Raw genomic sequence first — 15,881 nt, forward strand, 5'->3', positions numbered from 1 at the left:
TTTATCTACTTTTCTACTGTAGCTGGCATGAATATCTGTGATGTTGTTCTCTGCAGCCCTGCCTCAGTCCAAAGCTCACTGTTTGCTCTGTAATTTTCACATCTTTAACAAACTCTCCTCATAGCTGCTGGTATGCTGACATCTGCTGGACAAACACAACAACTACACTGTGTATAAAGAGAAGCAGGTGGCTTCAGAAACAGGATTTTAACAACTAAAAGTGTCAATAATCTGGATACTAACGCACAAAAGTGTCAAAAATCTTGATATTAACACACAGAAATGTAAATAATCTGGATATTAACAACTAAAAGTGTCAATAATCTGGATGTTAACACACAAAGATGTCAATAATCTGGATATTAACGACTAAAAGTGTCAATAATCTGGATATTAATTCACAGATGTCAATAATCTTGATATTGATGCACAAAAGTGTCAATAATCTGGACATTAATAACTAAAAGTGTCAACACTGGATATTAGCGCACAAAAATGTCAATAATCTGGATATTAACGACTAAATGTCAATAATCTGTATATTAACACACAAAAATGTCAATAATCTTGATATTAATGCACAAAAGTGCCAATAATATGAATATTAATGTCTAAAAGTGCCAATAATCTGGATATTAATGTCTATAAGTGTCACTAATCTGGATACTAACGCACAAAAGTGTCAATAATCTGGATATTAACAGACAAAAATGTCAATAATCTGGATATTAACACACAAAAATGTCCATAATCTGGATATTAACAACTAAAAGTGTCAATAATCTGGATATTAATGTCTAAAAGTGCCAATAATCTGGATATTAATGTCTAAAAGTGCCAATAATTTGGATATTAATGTCTAAAAGTGTCACTAATCTGGATATTAACACACAAAAGTGTCAATAATCTGGATTTTAAATGAGTCACTGAGTCAACCTGCTGCACATTCATTACAAAGATGTGTTTGTTTCTGGATTTGTTTCACTGTTGAAACTGGTAGAAAGGTTCCTTAGGTTCATATTAAAGCTCCTTAATGAAACTGACTGAAAGGAAACAGACATTAGCCGCTTGGAACAACATTTAGCTAAAAAGCAGCACATATGTGGAGTCATTACACAAGTATTTGATGCATGTTTAGAATAAAATCAGTATTTCTGTGTGCTTTTCTTTGATATGAGGTTATTTTATCATACTTCCTGCATATTCACACCATCAGGTTAAAGTGATCCTTTAAACAGCTCAGCAGGAAAGATGCAGCTGAACAAATTTTAGGGTCACCGGGGCAATTACACGTTTTCCATGTTTCACACTTTTCATGTTTCACACTTTTATTTGTGTGCTAACATAATTGCACAAGGCTTTTCTAATCATCAAATAGCCTTTCAACACCATTAGTTAACACAATGTAGCATTAGAACACAGGAGTGATGGTTGCTGGAAATGTTCCTCTGTACCCCTATGGAGATATTCCATTAAAAATCATCTTGAATAGTCATTTACCACATTAACAATGTCTAGACTGGATTTCTGATTGATTTAATGTTATCTTCATTTTTTTTAAAAAAATGTTTTTCTTTCAAAAATAAGGACATTTCCAAGTGACCCCAAACTTTTTCAACGGTAATGTACATATTTATTTATTTACTTATTAAGTTTCAAGCAAATCAGAGGTGGCTGAAGCTGTGATTTGAGATAAAATAACGCAAAGTGATGCGGAAAAGGAACAAGCCGCACCAGGCTGATATTACAGCTCGTCATGCTGCGACGTTCTACGTGAGTCCCACGCACGGAGTGGGAGGGACCGAGGAGGACTTCGGAGTTGATACGTGGTCAGTGCGCAGCGCCGTACCTTCCAGCTGACCGATCTCTCCTGCGATTACTGCTCACTAGAGGACTAAAGGTACGGTTTAGACTCGGTTTGGATATTTAAACATCTGAAATTTTCTGCTTCATTTGTTTTGAATGTGTGTGTGTTTGTGAAATCAGTGTTTGGACACAGTTTGTCTTCGCGCGTCATGATCAGATTTCACAAAACATCAGTGTTTTTGAAGTTTATCGTCGATTTTACGGATTCATTTCGCTGTAGAAGCGGATCGACACCGACCTCTTTACTTTCGTTTTCACGCACTTGACTTAAGTTTCGTTTGTGTCCGTGCAGTGTGATGATGGCGGCCGTGGAGGATCCTCCGTTCTCTCTGCTCAGTCTGGAGGATGAGCTGACCTGCAGCATCTGTCTGAGCCCCTTCGACTGTCCGGTCACCATCCCCTGCGGACACAACTTCTGCCAGGACTGTCTGCTGGCCACCTGGAAGAACTCCTACAGCTGCCCTCAGTGTCGGACCCTGTTCGCCACCAGACCGGAGCTGAAGAAGAACACGGTCCTCAGCACCGTGGTGGAGACGTTCAGGAGCCGAGCCGGAGGTCCGAAGGAAGAGTCGAGCGGAGCCGAGGAGGAGAAGAAGAAGGAGGAGGTGAAGGTCCGCTGCGACGCGTGTATGGAGGCGGAGGCGGCGCAGACCTGCCTCACCTGCATGGCCTCTTTCTGCGAGGAGCACCTGCGGCCTCACCGGGAGAATCCCATCTTCCGGGTCCACCAGCTGAGCGAGCCTGTCGGCGACCTGTCGGAGCGCATCTGCCCCGATCACCACAAGCTGATGGAGCTGTTCTGCAGCCAGCACGGCCGTCCGATCTGCAGCCTCTGTCTGCAGCAAGTCCACAGAGGATGTGCCTTCAGGAGCCCGGAGGAGCAGCGGAGCCTCCTGGAGGTCAGTGGGCACCGAGAAAACAACGTTTTTAACACGTTTCAACTAGTAGTTTTTTGTTTGTTTGTTTGTTTTTTTAAAAAAAATACTTTTTAGAGCGTTTCCCTGTTTTGTTAGACTACAGATAACATCCAGTAAAATGCCAGAAAAAAACTGAACCACAACTGTACATAACACTTATTCGTTCTTCTACAACGTTTTACTTTTAAATTACACATCTTTAACAGCATTTAAATCAGCAAAAAATATGTTAACATAATTCCATGTATTCTTTTATTTTTCAAAAAAAATGAACATACTACCATTCAAAAGTTTTGGGTCACTTCAAAATGTCCTTTTTTTTTTTTTTTTTTTTTTTTTTTAAAGAAAAGCATTTTTTTTTCAATGAAGATAGCATTAAATGAATCAGAAATCCAGTCTAGACATTGTTAGTGGTAAATGACTATTCTAGCTTTAAAGGGCCCCCTCACTCAAATTAAAGGTCCCATGTTGGAAAAGTTCTTAACAGGTTAATCAAAGTGTCATATGTTCCCAGAACGTGTCTTAAATTTTTAAACACTGCAAATATGGTTAATTTCACCATGATAGTATGAGGATTAGGGATTAGCCAATCTAGATTTTTTTAGAGCAGATAATGATGTCAGTTATTGGTAATCGAGAAAGGCTGTATATGTGGAGCAATAAAACAGCATGTGATAGCAGAGAACCTGTTATTCATAATTAGGCTTCTTCATTAATAAGGGTGACTATAACTGAATATGTCAAATAGAAATAAGAGTGATTAAATTAAGAGTCTCTCCTCTGTTTATGTGAGATCGACTGAGATTGATCAGTTTGTCTCCTGCTGTTCTGTCTGCTGTTCTTCTGTTTTCTTAATATTTCACAATTTCACTTATATTACCCACGAAGGCTTAAATCTTAAAGTGTTATAAATTATTGTTTCCAGCCTCCGTTTCAGGGTAATCTGTATCTGCCTCCTAACTTAACTCCTAGCCCTTACCATAGCTTTAGCCACTGTGAGAGTAGCTAATTTCCAGGTTTGTGGCAAAGGCTTGTGTTTCTTGTTCAGTTTCTGCTTCAGAGACATTTCTGAGATCACAGAGTGACGACAGAGAGAGGAGGCTGCATCAGACTTGAAATAGTAGCATTAATTTATCAATAATCAGCCAATAAAAAAACAATACGATAATCGGGAAAATGACAGCTATTGGCCACAATAATCGGACAGGCCACAAACCAGGAAATTAGCTACAGTGGCTAAGGCTATGCTAGCAGCAAGTTAGGAGGCAGATACAGATTACCTTGAGACAGGCTTCCTTGATGGGCCCTAATTGGCATCGGTATCGGTTGATCTCTAGCCTGTGGACAAATATTTGCATGCATTATGTCAGAATGTAGCACAATAACACTGTGAAACATCAAATGTAAATACACAGGTAGGTCAAAGGAAGTTAGGTCTCAGGACTGTGAAGCTTTATTTAAGGCAGCAACACACCTGACACAAAATACTTTACCCAAAAATCTAGGTGTTCTCCTGAGTGTAACTGGTGCTCATGCTGTCTAGTGATGTTTGTTTGCAGGATCTTGTGCTGCGGATGTTGTTCATGGTTTGCAGGTTCATCATTTTCACAAATAATCAGCCACCTGGAGACCAGACAGATAGATAGATAGATAGATAGATAGATAGATAGATAGATAGATAGATAGATAGATAGATAGATAGATAGATAGATAGATAGATAGATAGAGAGATAGAGAGATAGAGAGATACTTCAGTTTCTGTAGCTTTAAATGAAGCCGAGCTACCATTGTTCCCACCCCTTTCAGGAAGAAGACTCTCCCTGTGTCTGTGATTGACAGCATGAAGGTCAATAGATGACCTCACAGCAGCCAACATAGACTAATATGAGACTTTCTATCACCCTCTAACTTTATTTCTGAGGATCGTTTTACATGGAAATATCTCTAGAATTCACATCACAGCTGAATATGTCATCTTAATGAGCTGTGTTTCATCCTTGCTCTACTGTCCAACAACAGAAACAGAAAAATCTCTGAGAGCAGCTCTGTTGGGAATTCAGCTGTATTAAAATATCATTGCTGATCTGTATGAGAGTCTGTCTGAGTTAACTGAATGTATCACGTTTCTCCATTTGCAGTCCGACCTCCGAAGCAAGTTGAGTTTACTGGATGGGAAGATCACGAAGAACGAGACTGTAATAACTCAAATGACCGACACGCAGAGCAAGCTGAAGGTAAAACTCAGAGTTTCACTGTTATCCACGCAAAGGGCAAAAATGATTATTAGTTTTTCATAGATTTATTGCACTTTCACATTTACATAAACTCACTGCTTTTGTTCAGTGTTGTGCTACATTCTTACTAATGTTCAAAACCTTGCAGCAAAACCAGACTTCACCTTTATTCACTATATTTTCAAGTGACAAAGTCTAAATCAAACTGCACCCAAAACACATCTGCTTATCAATAGACAGTGCATTTTTTCAGCGTTCCACAAACACCTCACATGCAAACGACAGCAGAAGCTAGCTAGTTGGCGGTGCACAGAGAAGCTTGTAGTCTCCACTCAGTTACTGCAGCTCAGGCAGGTGTTTCACTAAAAATATTCATAAAAGAGTAAAATAAAGTGTTCTAATGTCAGATTTATCCAAAGCTGGAACCAGTTGAGTTTATTGGCATGCACTGTGTTCTATGAATATTCCATTTTAAGTGTCAATATCATGCTCATTCAATTGTGGGAAGCCGAAGTCTTAATTAATATCCAATTATTGTGTTTGTTTTTTTGAATTAAGTCTTCCTTTTCAGTGTTTCTCTCCTGTTTCTCACTAATTCTGCTGTGGACATGTAGAGCCTGGATGTTGAACAAACTTGGTGTCTTGTAAATAAAGTCAGAAAAACCTTTCAGCCTAGAAATCGGAGTGAATTCTGGTTGGTCTGTTTTAGATCAGTCGTGAAAAATGAGAACCTCTTTTTGTATGAAGCAGCAAAAAAACATTGCGTGATGTGTTTAAGTAAATTTATCTTACTTCCCACTGCAATGTCGCTACTGAAACAATATATCATGCAGCCCTAATTATTAATATTTTTCTGCTGTTCTGTTAAAAAAAAATCAGCAAAACAAAGAGCATTGTATGGGTTAAGCTAGTAAAGGGGCACCATGCCAAGACTTTATGTGAAGCCTAACAATCTTCGACAGGGATCAGCTAGAAGAGTGTTTCTGTATCCCAGTGGCACATACCCAGTGTGCCCTATTTTCTATTATAAATTAATCATTGATAATTACAATTATACATTGATAATTTTTCATTTATTGGGAAAGCAAATTAATAAAATTGTCTGTGTGACAGCAGACGTAAAGGATTGAGCTTCAGTTGAGCTTCTGATACAGATTAATTAAAAATTGGAACACTTGTTACAATGATCTAAAGCATTTTAGAAAATTAGATTGTTAGATTAGATTGTTCAGGCTCCATGTCCTGTTTACTGTTCAATTAATGACCTTTGGATGGTGTCATGGCCCTCCCCAGGACTCGGCGGTCAAGAGGAAGCAGTCTGTGGCGGCCGAGTACCAGCAGATCCGAGACATGTTGGCCCGAGACGAGCGTGATGCTCTGAACGCTGTGGACCGAGAGGTGGAGAGCGGTCAAACCAAACTCAGGGGTCTCATGAAGAAGTTCACCGAGAATGTCTACAACATGAACAAGGCTAAAGACGACATCCACGGTCTGCTGAGTCAGTCCAGAAGCCTGGCCTTCCTGCAGGTAAGACTGCTGTGATTAGTCCACACATCTGCATTAGCAATGGTAGCGTCACTCTGGAACAATAGTAGCAGTAGTAGTAATGCACCTGTTTTAAGTATCTGGAAATGGTTTGAATCTGTGAAGAGATCCCTTCCTGAAGAGATGGAGGACAAAATCCACACTTTAGAACATTCAGCCAAAACTAACATCACATTTACGCAGAATTAGTCAATCATTGGTTCTGTTCAGTCTGAATTTCTCTAATGTTTCAGGGGAAAGGTAGATCTAATGTAGGGCAGGTGAAAATAGCTGGAAGGGCTATCATCACAGAATGTTCTATTTCAGTCAATACTGATAGTTGACCGTTTTTTAAAGTACTTATTTCTAAGGAGAAAAAAGTATTATATAGAATTTAACCACTTCAGTCTATTAGTCAATGTTTACATGGGATCATTTTAGTGTTAACACACCAAAATAAATAAATGTACACACATAAATAAAAAACAATGATAAAGGAACCCCCCCACTCGAAACCTAGAAAGAAAGCAAACAAGTAAAACCCAGTGAGTTCTGCAGGTCTGGACCAGGTATTACTGGGCAGGACCCTACATCGGCCTCCACCAAAACATAAGATAACCATATCACAGCGTGTAACACATGGCCTTAATTTACCTATCCTTGACTGTGTACATGAATAAATATGATCTGTGCTACCAGTTTAGTTCGCTTCAAACAAGTCGTAACTTCAGGTGGAGAAGTTATATTGCTGTAATTGATATTATATTCAGGTTTTATTATTAGAAATATTATACCAAAGTATTCTTATGTCACATTTACACCTGTGATATTTTATCAAAATGCATTTATTTCACGTGTCTCAATTAATTGTATGTCCAAAAAAATACACTGTTGGCTGTAATCAGATTCTGTAAAACAAAATGTAAAAAATTCTGCAACCCCCAGGGTGATTGTGAAACCATTAGTTACTTGGCTGTGATCTACAATCAAAAATTCTGGGACTTTTTTAGCTGAACTGAGTAAGAAACTAAAAAAAACAATAATAAGGCTCTTGTACAAGTCTATTTGGGATGTAAAATAGCAGAGCATTTAGAAAAACATGGTGTTCCTCTTTTCACAGGCTTCATTTAACCTTCCCGAAGCGGTGAAGTTCGAACCTTACAGCCCTCGAATCAACCTGGACTCTAAGAAGGTGTTAGCATCTCAGGTTTTCGCTGCTGCCCTGAAGGACCATCTGACGGAGATCCTCAAACAGCCTGTCGAAAACAGACTACCGCTACCTAAACCAGGTGAATATACAAGTGCCTCTTTGAACAGGAGGTTTTTACGGTTGAAGACGCTCTGAGAAAGAACAGCAAAGCCAACTCTGTCCAATTTTGTTGCAGAAATTATCACAGATACATGTGCACCTGGTGAGTTGTTTCATGTGGGGATTGATGGAAACTGAAACCCAATCAGACCTTTTGTTTGGGATTCTTCTGCAGTTTAGTGCTAATTAAAAAACTTCTTACTAAAGTTTTACTAACTTTTTAAACTACTAATATTAAATAAACTAATTAGAGTAACTGTTTACATTAACTGGGGGATCATTCTGTCTCTGATTTGCTTGAAACCTTGTTGTAATAAGTTACAGATATTTAAAATGGTATCTGTGAAATTTGAGCTTAATATATCAAATACTTTCCAAAAAAATAAATCAGATCTGTCACGAAAAGCTCCACAATAAAATAATAATGCAGAAGTCAACTAGTGATATTTTCTGAGCCATATGTATCTGTGTCACGATATTTCAAAACAAAACACTTTTTTTTTTTATAATGAAATACAAATGGGGAAAAAGAAGTTATTTTCGCTGAATTTCATCAAAACATCTTGGAAAGTAATTAATTTGAAAATGAAATCTAAAATTTCACAAACATCTTTAAAAATAACCGTACTTCATAGAATAAAAACTTCAGGCAAATCAAAGGTGGCTGAGCAGAAATTATTTAACAGATTTGAGACCGAAAGACTTTCAGGTACAAAGACATTAACACGGTGTTGCCTGTTCTCAGGTGAAAGACCAGTTTTTCCCTTAGGATTCAAACCTCCAAGCCCTGGAATGTACCAGACATATGGTATGTTCATCTGTCCAGCATGTTTTATAATGTAAATCTAATTTTTCTAAATATTTTATGAATGTAAATATATTTCACCTGTTGCTTTTTCAGAGCCTCAGTGGCATCTGGAACCTAACAGACCACCCCCAAGGTCCCACAGTCCAGGTCCTCAATCCAAAACAGGCCAGAAGAAGAAACCACAAAGTAAGAAAATGTGACTTTTTAGTTTACTATAGTACTGAAACTAACCAATTTCACTGCACTGCGAAAAATCGGAGAGCCTGAATCCTACTAAATGTTTTCAATCAGCTACCAAGTATCAGCAGTGGGGACAACAACACGCATTTCTGCCAGAATATATTTCAGTTTTGCTCTTGTGGGCGTGGCCTGTATAGACAGAGATGATGTCATTTTCTTCCATTCATCAATCAGAGTTCAGCAACAATTGAATCAAAATGTAAAGACAGTTGTTGGGTTGTTTGTCCCAGCAGTCGAAACTGATGGAGTCACACTGATACCTGTTTTTTTATAACTTAAAATTTCATTGTTGTGTCTTTTTTAAAGCATATAAATACCAAAATGACACCATTTATCAGAGCCAGAAACTGTTAAAACAGGGCAAGATGTCAGATTTTGAACTTTCTGACTGTCCTTGAACTTACCATGTGTACTTCTGATTCGGTTTGGAAAATTAGCCAAGTCTCAGATTCAAATGGTGATATTTAATCAAAATCACTTTATTTTCTCAATTAGAAATTGACCAAAACGTTTTGCTCAAGGCAACTGTGAAGCCATTGCTGACTCAGCTGTGACCAACAATCACATGGCAAAAATTCAGGAAGTTTTTGTTTTTTGGCTGAAATGGATTGAACTGCATGCAATGTATACACAGAGCAGATAGGAGACAAGCATGGAAACAAGTTATGAATGTGAATATTAAAATATCTATAGTATACCAGTACTGGTAACGCCTGTAGACACTTTGATAGTTATGTGTTTGGTGATTTCAGGGTTGTTGTTTTTTTTTATTAATAAATATTCAGAGAAATTATATTTTCTTTTTTGATGATTTATTACGTTCTATGTCATACACTACAGAAGACATTTCTCTCTCCGTCTTCAAGGTTGTGCTGTTACCATAGAGGTGCAGGACTTTATATTGCAGTGAAAATTGAGCCCACAGTGAGTAAAAATGTGACAGTATTTTATTGGCTCTTCAGAAACCAAAAAGCCCCAGTCCAACGACGACAAGACAGGAAATAAGATTCAGGCCCGTTCAATGGAAAACCTGTTGAACATTGATGAGAAAGATACATCCAGAGGCCGAAATCCTGCAGCTGACGCCAAAGAGAACCCAGGTAGATGCCAGATACCACTTACACAGAGTTTTATCATTTTTAAAGACCCAACTTTCACTGCTTATTTAGTAACAACATTTATTTCATCCCTCTGGAGCAGTATAAGCAACACATTTTTCATTGCTGGAACTTGAATTCACTGTAAATATTCCCCATACAGGCAAACATAATATTGTCATATTTCCTGCATAGAACCAGAGTTATGTCCAGAAGCTACTTTTTCGCATTGTCTTGGGGCACATGGAGACAACCTCTGACGAATTTGTATGCTAATTTTGACCAAATTTTACACAGTTATCTCATTAAAAAAGGCATTATATATCTAAAAGATCAACTCTACTTTTCCGGCCATTATTCATCCAATTACTCTAGAACAGATGGGGAGATTGTGGTCAGATTTCACATTTGTTTGGATGCAGATTTGGCTAAATGAGATTTTTTTCAACCACACTTAACTGGTTTAGGACAGCATAAAGCCTGTGCAAGAACAGCCGCTGTAGAACCTCTTCTAGGGCTGTTTTTCAGAAAGAAAAGATCTGCAACGAGTTCCTGCAATGAAAAAACATCCACAGTCCATAGCAGCTATAAACAGACTCTGATATGCAGAATCAATGGACTTTTTAAAAAACTTTCATTTATGTTTTCATCAGATTACAAATAACTGTTTCATCTTCTTCTGTTATAGAAACTGTGGACATTCCCCCCGATGTAAGTGCTGCTATGAAAAGAAATGACCTTCTGAAACGTAAGTGCAGCTTTTTGGCATCTGGTTTTGATTTAGTTTCAATCTTTGATGGAAATGTGTTTTGGTTTTAATCAGATGTTAGTCGTATTAGTCAGTAAAAACTAAATACATTTCAGCATACACTGTAAAAAATAAGTCCTGTCAGAAAAAGAAAAGTCTGGCAGCAAGCTGGTGATCCAGCTGTCCAGCATCAGTTACCATGGTGATCCGGCTGTCCAGCATCAGTTACCATGGTGATCTAGCTGTCCAGCATCAGTTACCGTGGTGATCTAGCTGTCCAACATCAGTTACCATGGTGATCCAGCTGTCCAGCATCAGTTACCATGGTGATCCGGCTGTCCAGCATCAGTTACCATGGTGATCCGGCTGTCCAGCATCAGTTACCATGGTGATCCGGCTGTCCAGCATCAGTTACCATGGTGATCCGGCTGTCCAGCATCAGTTACCATGGTGATCTAGCTGTCCAGCATTAGTTACCGTGGTGATCTAGCTGTGGAAACTGACTTTAGACTTGACATACTTCACTAACCCATTTTTCTCACTTCCTGATGCCGCCCACAGTTGTCTTTTCACATTTTTTAAAGCTTTCATCTGTGTTCTCTCCTTGCAGATGGCACAGTGCTCACTCTGGATCCGAGGACGGCCCATAAACGCATCGCGCTGAGTGACGGCTTCACTAAGGCCGCCGTGTCCGACAACCACACAAACTACCCCGACTGCCCCGAGCGCTTCACCGTCTGCTCCCAGGTTCTCGCCTCTAAGGGCTTCTCTCGCGGACGGCACTACTGGGAGGTCCGACTGAGCAGCAACAACTTCATCGGCATCGGCCTGGCCTACGGCACCATCGACCGCAAAGGCCCCACCAGCAGACTGGGCCGCAACAACCAGTCCTGGTGCGTCGAGTGGTTCAACGTCAAGCTGTCAGCCTGGCACAACAGCAGCGAGACCGTGCTGGCCAATCCCAATCCGAAGCGCATCGGCGTGCTGTTGGATTGCGAGAATGGTTTGGCCACTTTCTATAACGTGGCTGACCGGGCGTATCCCTTCCATACCTTTGTGTTTCCCTTCGCTGAAGCTGTCTATCCAGCTTTCTGGATTTTCTCAAGTGGCTCTTCCATCACTTTGTGCAAGCTGCAGGGATGAGCAGCACACAAACACACAGTCAGGCTTTTGTTGTCATTGCTAACGCTAACAATGTGAAAGAAAATTAAGCTAGTTATAAAGTAAGGCTGCGCAATATTGGAAAATACTGAAATATTTAGCTTGTTCATCATTTTAGAGTGATTGGAGGGATTTTGCAGGAGAGTGAATCTACACTGAAAATATACAGTTATTAAAAAAAAATGTCAGAAAAAAAGAACGGTGTACACTGACATTAGTTTTTTGCTTTGCATAGCATTCAGATCTGGCTTTGCATTCATCATACGGAGCTTTGTGGTGCTGATTTAAATAGTCGGGCTAATCAGTTGTGTTGCCTTGTGTCGTGGGCTGTTTTTTCCTTTCTGTAACCAAACTATTTCCATACAACTGAAATATTCCTTTTCAGAATTTCTCCTTGTTCGTCACTCATTTTGCTGAGGACAGGTGGAATCTGCATGCCAGCAAACTCTGCATTTTGTGAACAAATTTTTAAAAAACATGAAACTCTGTGTAACCAGGAAGCTTTAAATCGAAATTGAGTCTTATCAGACAGACTTCTCCTGTAGGTTCGTCATGGAAAATAAGACCCATGCAAGTTTTTTGTATCTAGCAGCAAAATTAGTTGGACCTATCCACATTACAGCTATTATAAACTAGTGTTTAATGTTTGGAACAGGAAAGATGAAAAGCTATATTGGCTAGAACCCTGCAGCTAACTGTTTTATTGTTATCACTTGTAAATGAGGAAAACCAGTGTTTCCTGTACATTTCCAGCATTTTCACGCTGCTGGCAGGTACAACAATCATTATCCCCACTACTAAAGCTTCTTGCAAACTCTTTAATCCCTTTCTGTTAGATCTCAGTCAAACCAAGAGAACCAAGCAGTCCAGTCTGAGAATTTTCCAGATTGAGGTGTCACAGCAGGAACAGATGTGAGGAGTTAATGCCGTATCATAGCTTTAGTCATTAGCTCTTGTTGGCAGCACTGCAGAAAATGCAGCAAAAACACTATAACTTGTGTTTAATAAGTGATTGTGATGCACTTACGTGTTCCGGTCGCTTTATGATGAGCATTTTAAGACAAAGTCAGTTTTTAACACTTGTTTGCTGAAGGAATAAACCAGAAAATTGTGTGTTTTGGTGTGGAGATGCAGTACATTTACAGAAAGTAGCTTGCAACAGTGGCTGGGTTTCAATCGTTGAGATTTGATTCATTTCCTCCCTTAACACTGTTCACTAATTACATATGTGTGCAGCAGGGTGTTCTGTTTTACCTGTGCAGATTATTTATCATCACATGGTAATGAATGCATTTAGATGAAGAAGTGAATTTATCACTGCAGCGTGGCAAGTTCTGTCAAAGGAGTGTTGCACTGGGTGATACAGTGAAAATCACTATTTGAAGATGGGAAACTTAAAATCCTTCAGCAGTAGATTCAAAATTTAAAAACCTGCCTGGACTGCAAACTGAAGAAGGATTTTTGATTTCTGCATATAAAGTGTAGATTTCAGTCCGTTTGCTGATCCTGGAAGTTTCTTCTGTCTGGAGGAGGTTCTTTATCAAAGAAATAAATTGTGCTTTTAGAAGTACGTGTCATGTATAGTAGTTGGCCAGAATTACGTTTGTTTCTGTGATATCGCTGTGATGGAACTCATGTTCATGTGGAAGTTTTTCTGCGATTATTGAATGTATTGTTTGCTCACTCCTTCAGTTCTATGACTGGTTTGTTTGATGGGACCAGAAGTCATACAGACTCAGGTTTTACAGTTGTGGAGTCAGAATATAGAGAGGAAACAACATGCAGCAATGCTCCTTGGATAGATTTAAACCTAGGGTCTTGTGCTTGCATTGTATGCTTCCTAGAGATAAAACTCGGTACGGTCTTATCTATAGTAGGCAGGTTGAACCAACAAGCCATCACTGAGTTCTGCTGGCTTTTCACAGGGTGGAAGGAAGGTCGTGAGATGTATAATTATTTGTTGTGCGGTAGGAATTTACCTGTAAAATGTGTTGCTGAATCACCGGTGTAGCTCCAGTGTGGTGCTGCAGCCATACGTCAGCTATTAAGTGGTTGCAGAAGATTTAAAGTACACAGATTTTGCAGTAAAGTTGGGAAAATACAAACTGTACAGGTGTCTAAAAGACAGTTGTGAAGTTAGCTGTTTTGTCATGGTTCTGTTTGTTCTTTTTGACAAAGTTAGACTACGCACTAACTTCTAGAGCCTGACCGATATACCTGGCGGCCGATACAGATATTGGTCTGTATTGACATATATGTTGTCAGAGGTGAAAACTGTCTTCTATGGAATATAATCCAAAAAAAAGATATTTGGAGTAATTTGAAAACGGAGTCATGGTATAGTTTGTCCATTAGAGCAGCCATGACTCCAGTCAGCACTGTCTGCAGCACATGCAGCAGAGTAAGGTGCGGAGTGTGGCTTTGCTGTTGACTAGTTTGTGTGATTCATTGCTGGAAGGTTAATAGCAATGACCCAATCATTTTCCCTTTTCAGCGCAAGTCTAACATATTTATAGACAATCTTAGCTGATATATCGATATCAGAATTTGTTACTCCCGAAAATTGATACTGGCAACAAACATCCAGCATCAGTCGGGTTCTGCTAACTTCACTGTTTTAAAGAGGTTCACTGTTCCAGAGTGACCTCAGTGATATGCAAGGGAAGGTTCTGCAGTACATACATCTCTGCAATGTGTTTCTACCAAAGCAGTTCAGGTACGGAGCTTCATTATTGGGTTTTATGGCGATACTGCTGTACCTGGTCTGGACCTATTTGGTGAAATCTCCTGTGTCATTGCATATCATCACAAAGGGGACTTTTGGGGTGGGACAGGAAACTTTTTGAAACTATTCACATCTTTTATGTACCACAGTGATTCCTGTTTTTTCTCATTACTGAGTCTTAATCACATATTTGCAGCAGAATTCAGGAAAATTCATGTTCGTTGGCTCCGTTGTAGTTTCACCTGAATTGTAGTTCCTTGTTTTTTTGCCTGAAATAATATTCAATGCATTGACTTTTCCTCAAACTGTATATTGTCAGAAGTTAATATCAAACCAACCTATATGCAATGCTTCAATATTTAACTGTCTAGAAAATGGGTAAATGAAAAGTTCTGGTTAGTACTTAATGTCCTGTATTATTGTTGTATTAGTTTAATCACTGCTGTTTGTATTAGAAATTAACCCCATAATAAAAGCTTTTCTGCCTCAGACACTTGTCTTTTCTTTTTTTTAATAAGCCAAAAATGATGTAAAGGAACAGATAGAATAAATGTCATCAAACAAACGTTGCTGTCTCACCTACAGACTAGTCTGGAATAGTTAGACCATTTTACAGCGCTTTATAGCATGGTCTGACTGCACCTCAGTATAATTCTGCTACAAGAACTGTCATTAAAATTGATCATTTACCCAAAAAAAAGCAGAACTGCCTTATTGCATGATCCAAACTTTCAACAAACGTTAAAATTTTCAATGTGGTATGTTGCTGCCTAGAAGTTGTTATTGCTTGGAATGCACAGATTAGAAACAGTTACATGTAAACAGCTGAAGAAGAGGAGAAAGCTGCATGACAGTTTTATACTCCAAGTCTACATCTGGTGAGTCAGACTATGTATAAATGATAACATCAGTATAAACCTCGATTGCTGTAGATCAGGGGTCACCAACCTTTTTGAACCTGAGAGCAACTTCAAGGGTACTGAGTAGTATGAAGGGCACCTTGTTTGATATAAACTTCCTTAATAGCAAACTTGCGCCATCATCTTTAAACAATAATAACAATAATGAAAATAATATGTAAAAAGACTGTCTGATCACATTTATGTTAATTATTCCTTACAGTAATTATTAACAATGATTTCCACAACAATGACGGTAGGAAACACACACACACACAACACACATATATATGGAAATCTGTTCCAATATTTAAAAGTCAGAGGTATCCCATCTCTGAAACTTTTGTAAATAT

At 38.9% G+C, this 15,881-nt stretch overlaps 1 protein-coding gene across 2 annotated transcripts; it reads left to right on the forward strand.

The window, feature by feature from the left end:
* The first annotated feature begins 1,786 nt into the window (after window positions 1–1,786).
* On the forward strand, window positions 1,787–15,118 carry trim25 (tripartite motif containing 25). Of its 2 annotated transcripts, XM_023279936.3 has the most exons (11): window positions 1,787–1,900; window positions 2,159–2,765; window positions 4,922–5,017; window positions 6,311–6,544; window positions 7,662–7,830; window positions 7,927–7,953; window positions 8,596–8,658; window positions 8,752–8,844; window positions 9,861–9,998; window positions 10,684–10,743; window positions 11,354–15,118. In XM_023279936.3, the coding sequence occupies exons 2-11, from the start codon at window positions 2,163–2,165 to the stop codon at window positions 11,884–11,886; spliced, it is 2,016 nt and encodes a 671-aa protein (XP_023135704.2). In that variant the 5' UTR covers window positions 1,787–1,900; window positions 2,159–2,162; the 3' UTR covers window positions 11,887–15,118. The 2 variants fall into 2 exon arrangements, with proteins under 2 accessions (XP_023135704.2, XP_023135705.2); XM_023279937.3 differs by lacking the exon at window positions 7,927–7,953.
* Window positions 15,119–15,881: the final 763 nt, after the last annotated feature.

The sequence above is a fragment of the Amphiprion ocellaris genome, chromosome 4, assembly GCF_022539595.1.
Source record: "Amphiprion ocellaris isolate individual 3 ecotype Okinawa chromosome 4, ASM2253959v1, whole genome shotgun sequence".
Lineage (NCBI taxonomy): Eukaryota > Metazoa > Chordata > Actinopteri > Pomacentridae > Amphiprion > Amphiprion ocellaris.